Source organism: Danaus plexippus, chromosome 25 (assembly GCF_018135715.1).
Source record: "Danaus plexippus chromosome 25, MEX_DaPlex, whole genome shotgun sequence".
NCBI classification, from domain to species: Eukaryota; Metazoa; Arthropoda; class Insecta; order Lepidoptera; family Nymphalidae; genus Danaus; species Danaus plexippus.
In genome coordinates this window covers 3,484,300-3,497,306 of record NC_083553.1, presented here as the reverse complement: position 1 = coordinate 3,497,306, position 13,007 = coordinate 3,484,300, and the positions used below count along the sequence as shown (strand labels likewise).

General features: G+C 33.4%; 1 protein-coding gene across 1 annotated transcript; it reads left to right on the top strand.

The window, feature by feature from the left end:
* The first annotated feature begins 184 nt into the window (after positions 1-184).
* Positions 185-12,908, top strand: LOC116775165 (collagen alpha-1(IX) chain-like). The gene is made up of 23 exons (XM_032667999.2): positions 185-487; positions 4,062-4,117; positions 4,299-4,494; positions 5,655-5,844; positions 6,171-6,248; positions 6,951-7,037; positions 7,482-7,550; positions 7,961-7,999; positions 8,070-8,126; positions 8,326-8,388; positions 8,472-8,567; positions 8,632-8,707; positions 8,826-8,887; positions 8,953-9,052; positions 9,248-9,336; positions 9,440-9,547; positions 9,616-9,729; positions 11,496-11,615; positions 11,739-11,793; positions 11,859-11,954; positions 12,116-12,283; positions 12,483-12,545; positions 12,652-12,908. The coding sequence occupies exons 1-23, from the start codon at positions 474-476 to the stop codon at positions 12,756-12,758; spliced, it is 2,103 nt and encodes a 700-aa protein (XP_032523890.2). The 5' UTR covers positions 185-473; the 3' UTR covers positions 12,759-12,908.
* Positions 12,909-13,007: the final 99 nt, after the last annotated feature.

Genomic DNA, 13,007 nt, shown 5'->3' with positions numbered 1-13,007 from the left:
ATTTATCAACAAACAAGAATTTTCGTTTAATATAAAGTTTGTATACCATTAATGTGACTTTATTGTTTTAAGTATTTTTTGCAATTTTGTATCATCATTAAAACACTTCGGACACATAATTAAAGAATCATTTGTTGAGTCATTGAATCACATTGTTATGAAGTCAAATCCAGAATTAGACAAAACTAGAACGAGATCATCAAGATGCCTGACAATAATTAAAATTGAAAGAGGATACAGAGCGTTAAGATTAGATTGTAAATATTTCCTTTACTGGGAACATCATTCAGAACACAGAACTATACAGGAATAGGCATTAAACACAGTGACAGACAAAATTAATTGATATACATCACTGCGACCGCAAATCTCAGTGCGTTGATTAGCCAAATGGTCAGTTATTGATACACCTCGGTGTTTAATGGGTGCTGCCTTAAACTAAAATGAAATTTTTGAATTAATTTTGTCCCAAAATGGATGTATTCTGGTAAGTTCGAAAATTGATTTCATTGTTAAGTTCATCTTTTATTTCAAAAGAAGTAATGTTAATTATGTTCTTAATAAGCCGTATATTGCATTCATGTGATTGTTTTTAAATAATATTAAAAATGTATGATTTTTTTATTTTTATTTTTTGATAAATATAACTTTTTTTTCATGACGTAACAAATAAAAATTGGTCTCAACCAATTTTTTTTTTATATTTAAATCTTTGTCTATAAAGTTTGAGTAAAAAATGTTGCTATCTTCTAAAGATCTACAATATGCAATTCTTGTATTGATATTTTTGTATTTAACCTTTTTAGTATACTCATTGATTTAATTTTTTATTTAAATGGTATCGTTTGCATATTGAATTAATATTTTTGTATTTTATTATATTGTTTTTTCGCTTCTACTTCATATAGTACTTTACACAGGTATACGCTACTATAAGAATTCAAATGTTAACAATAATTTACGACGTGTCGGAATCCTTGAAAAACTTAAATAAATTTCAAATATGTCTTTTACAAATATACGTTCCTATATATAGTATATAATTTCTTCATTGTCTTCACTTTCTTTCCGGTATTTTATTTTATTTTCAATATCAAAAATCACTGTTTCTAGCTCACATAATCAAAAGATGCTACCTATACTGAAAGGGTGATAGAATTTTAATTGCCTAGTTTAATAGTTTCAACAGACCCCCGAAGGTCTCACAAAGTGGGACATGTTTTGAAGGTCAATTATTTGTTAACCCTGCATCGATTGATCCGAGAAAATTGGGCCGCGAAGTCCTATTGGCTCTGATTGCCTATTTATTGCTGTTTAATTTAAAACTATCAAGGTAAATATTAATAGCATGCAACACTTTTAGTTGCATAAGTACATGATAAAAAGAATTTGAATGGTTTGTTTCTGGACGTATTATTTAAAATGTAGTTTTGTAAATAAATATTGATAAATAAGATTATTCTGTGATACCGAAATTTTTAAATAGAGAAGTTATAATATTTTTAAATTTATACTATATTATTACGTAGTGTCATATATTTTATTTGACAAACATTACTTTTAATTTACTAAAATAGACTTTCATATTTGTTAACTTTTTTATATTTTGCATTTTACATCTCGCTTAAATATTTTTCTGATATAATTGAATTTCATTTTGGTAATCCTTCGGCTATTGTTATCTATTGTATCCTACTCGTAAGTTTGTATTCTAGTCGTAAATGGATACTAGAATTAAACTACGCTATATAAATATTATTCCAGGAATATTAGGGATGTGCCTTGTAACGATTTTTGAACTATTTCTTTCACAAGTCAAGGGTGTATACTGTTATGACATTGCTAAAAGTATTAAGACTTTAAGACATTCCAAAATTTTATGTTTTATTGTTCGAAATGAAAGGATATTTTTTTTTATTGTAATCTTTATTTTCTATTAAATAAACATCTACATATATACGAATTAAATGTTTTCACTTTTAACGTATTCTTGTGTATATTGATATGTCAGATTTCTATTTTACATAAATGTTTGTGGTAAACCATAGTCACAATGATCTGTATGCTTAGACCAAGTTCGCATCATCCGATAGTTAGCAATTTTTTTTTATCCACACATCTCGCCTGCCCGTGATCACGGCTGATGCAAAATAATCGAAACGTCGGGAGTATGAAGTTTTTAAAAATAATGAAATAACTCGTAGTTATCCGAAAATATTAGTTTAATTTAAATTAATACTCGCGGGCGGGCGGGCTGGAGGTCGCGTATGAGTAGCCTATGCCTCTACAACTGCGACAGGGTCGGATGGTATCCCAGGGTGTGTTATGTCACTCTGGAATATTTGGGGGTAGACTTCAGGAACTGTTTATTTGTACTTACTCACTGGAAACTTCCCAAAAGCCATGAAGCTGGGAATATTCTGTCTCCTACCGAAAGTAGGTCGATTTAATGACTTTGCTTCCGCATACAGGTCAGTTGTGCTGCTAGTTATGATGGGTAAACTCTTCGAGATAGTAAAATTTGTCCATTTTAACCAGTAGCTCTAGGAGGTTCGAGTCCTTCCATCCGCTAAGACCTACATTCTGAGTTGGTTTCGTTTCTCGGAATACCCGCATGGTTTGCGAAATGCATTTTATCTAACATGAAAGAAAACGTGGTGAAAGAATGAGTAACTGGAAACGCGTCGTTAATAGTTTGACGGAGCAAACTTTATATAAGCATATCGATGATATGTTTTTAGAATTAATAGACGTATAGTTATCATTTAAAATGAACAATCCGACAGTTTAATCGCTCGATCGTATAAGTAATACCAAAATATCGTTATTTTCGTATGTCTGCTTAAATTTTAAGCAATATTCTTACTAATCTAATGTTAAAAGACCCTAATAATACATTGAAATTGTAATTATACTAAATATGCTCTTGGGTCACTATCTTTCAGATATGGTCTATTTAAAATCGTTATGCGACGTATTCTTTTTGCCCTTTTTGTATTTTTATATATTAAGAATAATAAAGAATTTACAATAGAAAATAAACTGAGATGTAACCGAAAATATAAAAATAGATACTATGAATAAAATTACAATATTCACAATGAGATTCTGAAATGTATATACTATTGCATAATTTTAATTTAATTAGGAGATAAGTTCGTGTAGGTACCACATTGTATAATGCGTTAGATATGGGCCCCTTAAACCTACACCTGGGTCGCAAGTCCCAGGCACTGTTGAAGCTCCTCTCCCTGCAACGCGATGGACCCGGCACCCGCACGGTGAATCCATAGAATGCTGAGAGGTTTCGTCTCATATATTACATATATGGTAATTAAGTAAATAAAAAGATTTGGTTTAAACATTATTTCTATAAGTTTCCTATAATATGGTTTGTTTTTTTTTTTATTCGATAACAGAGAGAGACGAAACCTCTTAGCATTCAATGGATTCCCCGTGCGGGTGCGGGGTCCATCGCAAATAGTTTATTTATATCGTTTTTTAGTTATGAAAATCTATATCAAGTCATAAGTTTTCTTTCCCAAATGGATGTATAAAACATATCCATTACTTAATAGTTAAAACGAAAAGATAGTAGAGGTACTCTATCGAAGGGCCCATGAATGAAGTTATATATATGTATATATATATATACAATTAATACAGATTCTTTGTTGTCAAAAGGAGAGTCGTCAGCATTGCTGACGTCACTAATGTCACTTATTTCAGTACGTTCCATGATATTTCAAAATTAAACGTCAATTCTTCTTAATATCCTTGAACTTTTTGAATGTTTTTCATATTCACATTCTTCAAGAGTCCGCAGTCACTGAACTGTACTGTCGTGTGCGTCTTAACGTCGTATTTATACCAAAATTCAAACATAATTCTATTCTCTTTTTAAACAGTGTTCGTTCTTTATACTCCTAACAATAATTATGAATACCAAAAAGTTTTTATAATAATTGATGACAGCCACAAGTTATTGTTATGTTGCCATCATTGGTGCTGATAGTGCCAATATATATACATATATAAGTAATTGTATTTCTTTTTTTAAGGGTTATTTTCCTTCTTTTGGGAGCGTTATTTAAATACGGAAGCAATGGAGATGCAGGTTAGACATACATAATTGAAACGTAAATGCATAACTGTAGAAAAATACATACAAAAACATTTATGCCTTTTGGTTAAAGATTATTGCTTTAAAATAAACAAATGTAACGAAGAGTTTAACTGGCTTGGACTAATTATAATTGTTTCTTAATGATAATGCGAATTAAACATTTTGGTTAAAGAAACAGTTACAGCGTCTCCGTTAAACGCCTGCCAGTCACTTCGCCCGGGCGACATAGACTTCCAATCAGTGGATCTGATAGCGGTGTACCGTTTGGACGGAGCTGATACAACAGGGGTCACCTTGGTCCAGGGCTCCCAGGACCTGCAGAGGGCGTACCGCGTTGGGGATGGAGCGAATCTTACTTTGCCTTTACGGTAATTGAAAATTAATTATTATAACGTATTGTTATAAGAGGTGCCATCAGTGCCGTACTAATTATAATATACTATAATCCTTAGAATTATTTTTATGACTGATTATAATTAATACTGGCTTCGGCTATTTTAAACATTATAGGAAGTAACGCTGAACATTGAAAAAAAATCTGAATCTGTACCCCGGGCAATATTTAATTCCGTAAATCGTATTCTCAATTTAATTTTTTTTTTTTTTTTAAATACTAGTATCACTCAGATTGTATAAAAATATGTAGATTGTATTAATAAGTTATTAATTATATTAATAAAGGGTAATGTTTCAATAAACTGGTTAAGAGAATTATTGAAATCGCAACTTCAACAACAATAGCCACTTCATTATCATTCCGGCGGTTTTTACGTTTGAATAACAGATATTAACATGATTATTATTTTTAAAATAATTTAATAAGATCTAGAAGTATGATCACATCTCGTCTGCCCGTGATCACGGTTGCTGAAAAGTAACCGAAACGTCGGGATTATGTAGTTTTATTTTTAAATAATAAAATCCGCGAAAAATATTAGTTTCATCTAGAAGCATATTCGAATTTTAAGAACAACATAATTTGTCGTCTTAAAATAGCTTAATTCTAACTTATATGAAACTAATATTTTCGGATTACAACCCGTTATTTTATTATTTTTAAAACCACAGATTCCCGATGTTTCGGTTACTTGGCAGCGACCGTCTGTCCGTGATTACGGTTGTGGCCTGGTCGTGGTGGCCTGGAGGTTAAAGGCCCGCCTCTCATACGTGAGGGCGCGGGTTCGAAACCTGGCAAGTACCAACGTGATTTTTCATAGTCATATGTACTTTCTAACAGTATTTAGACACCACTGACGGACGGTGAAGGAAAACATCGTGAGGAAACCTGGACTTATAATTTCAAATTATAAGTTTGAAATCGCCAACCCGTCTTGAGCAAGCGTGGTGATTAATGCTTTAACCTTCTCCATGAGAGAAGAGGCCTTTGCTCAGCAGTGGGCTCCGATAGACTGATGATGATGATGATGAATCCAAAAATATTAGTTTCATTTAAATGAATACTCGCGAAAGTATTAGATCTCATCAATTTTAACTTATTTCATAATGTTTATTTTTAATTTTCTTCTAGCGAGGCTCTGCCAGCGGGTTTACCTTCAACGTTCACTATAACTTCTACCTTCAGAACCAACAATCGCCGACCGTGGAGTCTTATCAGAGTTCGTTCTACTTCTCTTCTTTTCTCTATAACTCTCTTACCAAATGTTAAGAAGATGGCCGTTTTCGTTCAGGGATCACGTGTTGTCTTCTCTACGCCCACAGTAAGTTATAGACGATTAAATAAAATTAATATTTTATGAGTCTTAGATCTCGTGTTAAAAGTGGCGCCACACGTACTAATTATATTATTTGGAATTATTTTCATGGCTAATTATAATTAATTATAAAACTGAACCATTGTAATTTTGTTATGGCAACATTTAAGTATTTGAAAACTATAAATACTGGTTTCAGCCATTTTGTAAAAAATTACTGGAAGTAACGTTGAACATTAAAAATTAAGTCTGAAACTGTATGTTGGACACTTATTCTATAAAAGATTATTAATTTACTTTTTGATCAGAAAATAACTGTATTTTTTTTACAGCTGTTCAAGCCGTTCTGGCACAAAGTTCATATAGCTATAGACAACGATACTGTACACGCGGCCATAGACTGTAATGAGGTGAGAAATAATTTATTAACTAATAATGGGGAAATAGGTACAATATTAAAATATTTGCTTTTATAACATATGAAAAATAGTGTATAGGATATAAACGCATATGTTTATATAGTTTGTAAACCACCAAACGAAATATTTTAAATTGATATATGTATGTCGGATTTAAAGCTACTTCATTGTTTTTATGAGTGACATCAGCATAACTGACGTCACCAATGCCTTTGTTTTTGGTTCTTGTCAGGGTCTCAGGCTATTGAGGGTAGCCTCGCAGACGGTTTGACGAATCATTTATTTCGAAGAGTTCCGATCCCTGCAACGGCTCGAGCGAGAATGTTTTTAATTTGTACTCTCGCCTCTATTTATACCGACCAAACCTCATTATTATATCGTATTCTCTCCAATATAGTACATCTTATTGAACTTGAATATAAATGTATTTTATTTTTACGCTTTTTTTTTTAAATGCTTTTCTTCTTACGAAAATTTTCTTCACATCATGTATTGGGTATTAGGAAGTGACTCCTAACAGATCAGCTAAGGAGTCTCCAATAGAAATTGTGGACCAGTTCTTTATTTTAATAATACCAATCGTTAAAATCGAAGGAAGAAAACATACGTTTTAAGAAACCAAGTCGAATGGGTTGCGAGAAGGTGTTAAGAATGTCGTGGTTATTAGATACGATTCATATAATGTTTATGTAGTTGGAGCCGGAATCAATAGGTGGATGGGACTTTGATAACGCGACCAGCATCAGTATCGTCTCCAACGATGATGGAACACCAGCTCCTGTAAGTACAAACTATTAAATCTTGCCTTACACCACATTTCGTGCATTTCCAATTTTTAATTACTTCGATATCTTCACGTTCGAAGATAGGAAAACTGAACACTTTCCGTATTTAGTTTGATGAAGCAGACTTGTGGTAAGGAGTTAATTGTTCTTAGATTTTATTTTGTGTTGGTAACATTATGATTGATTTTATTAGATGTTGTTTTACTTGAAGTCTGTTAGATTTTTTATTTTCGAAATTTTTTTTTATTAAAATAAGGTGAAGGTTAGCTATGTTATTTTCTAAATAAATGTTAGTTAAATAAATTCAGACGAACAAAAAAGTAGTAGTAGTAGTAGTATATCATCATACTCTTAGCGACCGACTTATGTATACAACAGGAGAAAAGTTGTCGAGGAAACTATACATAATAAATAATTTTATATAATAATTGTTACTCAGGTAGACCTCCAATGGCTGTCATTGAGTTGCAATCGCTACAACATTACAGAAGACAGTTGTGAAGAAATCGTAAGTTATTATTTATAATAGAATTTTATTGGCTTATTTCAACGGAAATATTGTCTTAGTTTTAACAAACAAGTAAGGTTATAACTAAAGTTTGTTCTCAGAGGAGTAACTTGGAAGCAATTTCGAGTCTCGCATTTGTTCAGATAAATCATATATCTTGTATGAAACTGCTAACTTCCGACGCGGTTTCAGTAATTTGGCTTGGCTAGCGTTACGTATAAACTTGGCTTATACTCTTTATTTTTATTCGTTACTTCCATTAAACTTTCTATCCGGTCTAAGAGAGCAGTAAACAACAATGTATTGTCTTAGTGCTTTTACACTTTCTATGTGACCGTCAGTTCGTAATATATTTGAAATATTTTAAAGTGTTTTTTACGTCTTATTTCGATGACAACGTTTATTTCTAGGAAATACCGGAGTCACTTATCGCAACCGTCACTCCTCCAGTGAGTAAGGTTTTTTACTTATATTATTACTGTTTCAATATTTAATATTTTAGTATTATTTCTATTTTAGATCGTAACACCGGGAGTAAACGACTTTCCTCTTGTATGTAATCAAACATGTCCACCAGTAAGTAAAATATATATATATATATATATTTTAATGAAGTAACATTTGACATTGGAAAAATATTCCATTATTCCAGTGCGAATGAAGCCTTACAATAAAAAAGAAAGTACATTTATGTAGATGTAACGAAATATAAAAAGTTAAAATGACTGACTTTGCTATATAAGGTACTTAAGTTTAATTGTAATATATATTTTAGGGTCCAGTGGGTCCGCCGGGGCCACCGGGAGAGGTTGGTCCTCTTGGGTACACGGGACTGCCAGTAATTATATTCTTTATTTATTAAATATTAGTTTATATTCAATTACTCCACCTTTCGCCTGATTAATCGTTTTAAATGTTTAGGGGAAACGAGGCGTGGACGGGCCTCCAGGCCCCCGAGGTCTGACGGGACCTAAAGGAGAAAAAGGAGACATAGGTCCTCCGGGCTCTGCAAGCAATGTCAGTAATGTTTTTCTCTAAATTAGTAAATATGGGCACATTAAAATTATTTTATTACAACCAGGTCTCCGTGATTGGCTCGCCAGGGGTACCTGGGAGAAAAGGTTCCAAAGGTGACAAAGGAGATTCGGGAGAAAAAGGTACATTGTCTTATATTCACTCAGATGTTCTATAGCTTCAAATTATCGTCTAGATTAATTCCTGAAAATATATTTTTATCTATTTAATTTAATCTATTGATTGATTTTTCTGATTAAGGTGATAGAGGTGATGTGGGCCTAGTGGGCCTGGCTGGAGTCCCCGGTGTTGATGGGAAGGATGTAAGTAATTCATAATAATGGCAATTTACATTTATTAATTTCTTAAGTAATTATTTGTAATTTAGGGTCCACCAGGTCCCGTCGGTCTTCCAGGGGCCCCCGGTGAACCTGGCCCTGTGGGCCCCCCAGGACCCGCCAGTAAAGGATTTTTTCCTCTTGTGCAAGGTATTCTTATTTTGGATTATTTGATAAGTTAAAATCATGTCTATTGGAAATATCCCACTATTTCTAATGGGTTTTTATACTTATTTTAATTATTTTTTTACTTCATGGTTTTTAAAAAATGTAGTTCAAGGTTAAATTCTGTTTAATAGAATATAAATGGATATTATGTCATAATTACTTTTACATCATCGGTAGGTAGTAAGGGCGAGCAAGGAATTCCGGGGAAGCCTGGTAGAGATGGCTACCCCGGGGTGAGAGGTTTACCAGGATTAGATGGAACACCGGTAATCATTATACAAAACTTTAATTCTACTTGATACATGGACTATACACGTGTTAAGAATGCAAGTACAATGTGTCTATCATCAAATATATTATTATTTTTAGGGAAGTCCGGGTATCCAAGGGATGCAAGGGTTACCTGGATTGCCCGGAGAGAGAGGTTTGATTGGTCTTCCGGGTACTCCGGGAGAAATGGGCCCTGAAGGTCCAGCGGTGAGTTACTGAATAATATTTGTATATGTTATATAGATATTGCAATAATCTGTTAATTTGTTTTCAAGGGACCCCAAGGTCCGCCAGGTCTTCCAGGACCCGCCGGTCCTCCGGGTGTGAGTACATCAACAGCTGGCGTTACCGTTCCAGGCCCTCCAGGGCCACCGGGTTTAATGGGTCTGGTAAGAAAATTTTTTTTGTTGTATATATAATTTTATTTAGCTGTATTTTTTCTTGCCGATGCTCACGTGTCTTGTCAATTACCGGATACTAGAAATAAAGTGGTAATTGTGTGCAACGTAAATCTTAATTTACCTAGTGTAGGTTTTTCCTAATCCAAAACCTGGACAAAGGCCATATCTTTAAAACATTTCAACACATTCAACGCATGGGAAATAACAACTGTTGAAGTTTTTCTCCTCATCTCGTTTTTAGCTCTTGCATTTCAACTTCTCACCGCCCCGCTAAATTTAATCCAGCTACTCCAAACATTCAGTGACCATACCACAAATAAGGTATTTTTTGTCAACTGAGATCACAAATCATCTCTACAGTTTGTCAATCGACCTTTCAACTTTGGTTTTTGGAAATTCGATATATCTTTTCTTGAGTTACATTATACCTTAATTGTTAATAACGATTTATTTAATATCCAAATTTAACCTGAAAGAGATCGCTATTAATGAGAATTAAGTTTCTCAAAATCTTTTAACTTTTATTTCAAAGAAGAAAAGAAATTTACTTTTCAGCGGACTGTGGTGTATATTGTACTATTTTTTCCTAAGACTTCGTCCGTGAGGGTTTGAAAAATTTCAGATTGAAATATAAAGGGTGTTAGATGAGAGATACTGTAACCAATCGGCAACGACATGACGACGGTGTCATGTGACTTCGTACAGAAAACTGTTCTACCTAAACATTACTGTCATAAATATCCGTTTAGCGAGAAAAAATATTCTGCGTGGCGACCCTCCGCACGGAAGAAGTGGAAATTCATAATGTTGGATTGAAAACAGGAAGGGATGGAAATTGATTTTTAAGAAGTTTTGAGTGTTTAATTAAGATAAACTTTTTTAAAATTACTTACAACTTACCATTGATTGTCCGCATGCTTTCGAGAACCACGCGTTCCCTAGTGCTCTGTCTCTTTTTATCTCTTTTTTTGTTGGAAGTCCCATAAAAAGTTTCTCTTCAATAAATCTAAACTAATGCCGTCTTGTAAGAATAATCATAATCTTTTGCCTGAAAGAGCAGCACACATCCATGACAACTCGTGTTTATATAAGTAGGACATTAGCTAGGTTGTAATGTTTTAAATCAATATCATTGTATTCTAATTTATATATAGAGGTGCCTTTTTGGTTACTGGTCCTCTTCCACGTTTATTAAATGAATATTTTTTATAAGTATTAGTACTAAAAAGGGATTTTATTAAAAATTTACAACATTTAATCTTACATATGCAAAACAAATGAGACTTTATTGAGAACAAATTTGTGAATTCTTTATATTTCTGGATATTCAAACGTGATTAAACGTATCAAAATATGTTAAGAGCAAACAACGACACCGCCTTTAGGTGAACGACTAAATTGTTGCCATTATTTTAATCAAAACTAGTTTTTGCTCGCGACTTCGTCTGCGACAGTTTCACAATTAGAAATGTATATCTGATCGAGCGAACTCTGTGCCAGTTTAGAGGCAGTAAATAAACAGATTTTGCATTTTATTACGTTAATTTTTTTCTTTTTCGTACGGTATGAAAAGTTACACACGTCCCTATCATGGTTTGAAGCTAAGCGTCTAAGCTGGTCTCTCAGCCAAATCAGCAAAGCTGATCTTGAGCTAATTGTGTAACTAATACGACTTGCTTTTATATATATAGATTTCTTATAAAAAATATATATGTTGTTTTTCGATGATAGTTGAATTGGAGTATGAATTACAGAAAGGTGAACAAGGATTCCCAGGATTGCCAGGGCGAGATGGTTTAGACGGTATACCTGGGGTACCCGGGCAGAGGGGTCCTCCAGGGCCCCCCGGTTCACTTAGCTTAGTACAAGAACAGGTAAGAAATAATCTTTTAGATATGATCACCTAAAAATTATTTGTATTTCGTTCCAAAATTGTTCTGAAATAAATATTTGTATTAAAAAATTACATATAACTATAATTAATATTTTATTTGTAGCGTCCATCATTATCAGAAAACGACGTGAGAAACATCTGTGAGGACATAATAAAAGGTTTGTCTATTTTCCAAATAAATTTTACACTAAAATGTATTGCTTATTTTCATTTTCTATTTTAGTGCGTCTGGCTGACTTTTCATCGGGTCTTGTGATGCCAACTGCGAAACCGGGACGCAGAGGCCCCCCAGGACCGCCGGGGGCACCAGGGAGCCCCGGTAAATGAATTTAAGATAATTTAATTTAAAACAATCTAAATTGCAATAGAATGCTTATACAAACATTTTAAGACCCAGTTTCAACAAACTCTGTGTGTTATATCTAAACGAGGCATTAAATAATGAACCTTCAAATATATAATTGTATGTTACCAATTTAGGTTCCGTGGGCGAAACAGGACCGATGGGTCCCAGGGGGTATCCGGGTGAAACAGGCGAACCTGGTCGACCAGGATATCCAGGACCCAGCGGCGATAAAGGCGACAAAGGGGATAGAGGTCCTCAAGGAGTGGGCATCCCAGGTCCAGAGGGATCACCCGGGATGACTGGTAAAATATAAAATTGATAGGTTTTCCCTATACATTATACAGTTATATTATTATATATACATATTTTTAAGTAATCGTAGTATTCATTAACAATATTACGAAGCAATTCACAACTTTGTCTAAATAAAGTTAAATTAAATCGTGATAAATAAGTTCAAAATGAAATCTAGCTGTCTGCAATTAATTATTATCAATTAAGGTCCCATGGGTCCCGCTGGGATCGAAGGAAGAACTGGACCTCGGGGTGATCCGGGCCCGTCAGGTCTGTACTAACTTTAATTAATATAGAAATTATAAAATAAAAGTTTCTTGAAACCTTTTGAATATAAGTTCGATATACGAGAAACATTATTATTTTGAAATATCAGGTCCTGCAGGCCCACGGGGAGTTCCAGGTCCAAGAGGAAGCTGCGACTGTTCATCATCAGCGTATTACGCGTACGCGCCCATTTTAGGGAACAACAAAGGACCCTAGCAATATATTTTAAGATAAAACATTAAACTACCTTATGTTTAACATTAATACTGGCGTTCAGAATATAAAAATCTTTTCACATATAATAATATATTATTATAATTAGCGATTGTACTTAAGATGAATAAATAAATACAATTATAAAATATTTTAATAGTTTTTATTTGTTGTCTATAAAATTATAATAATAAAAATAAATGGTGCGTGGTCCCTCTACGCGGAAGAAGTGAAACTTCGTAATTGTAATAA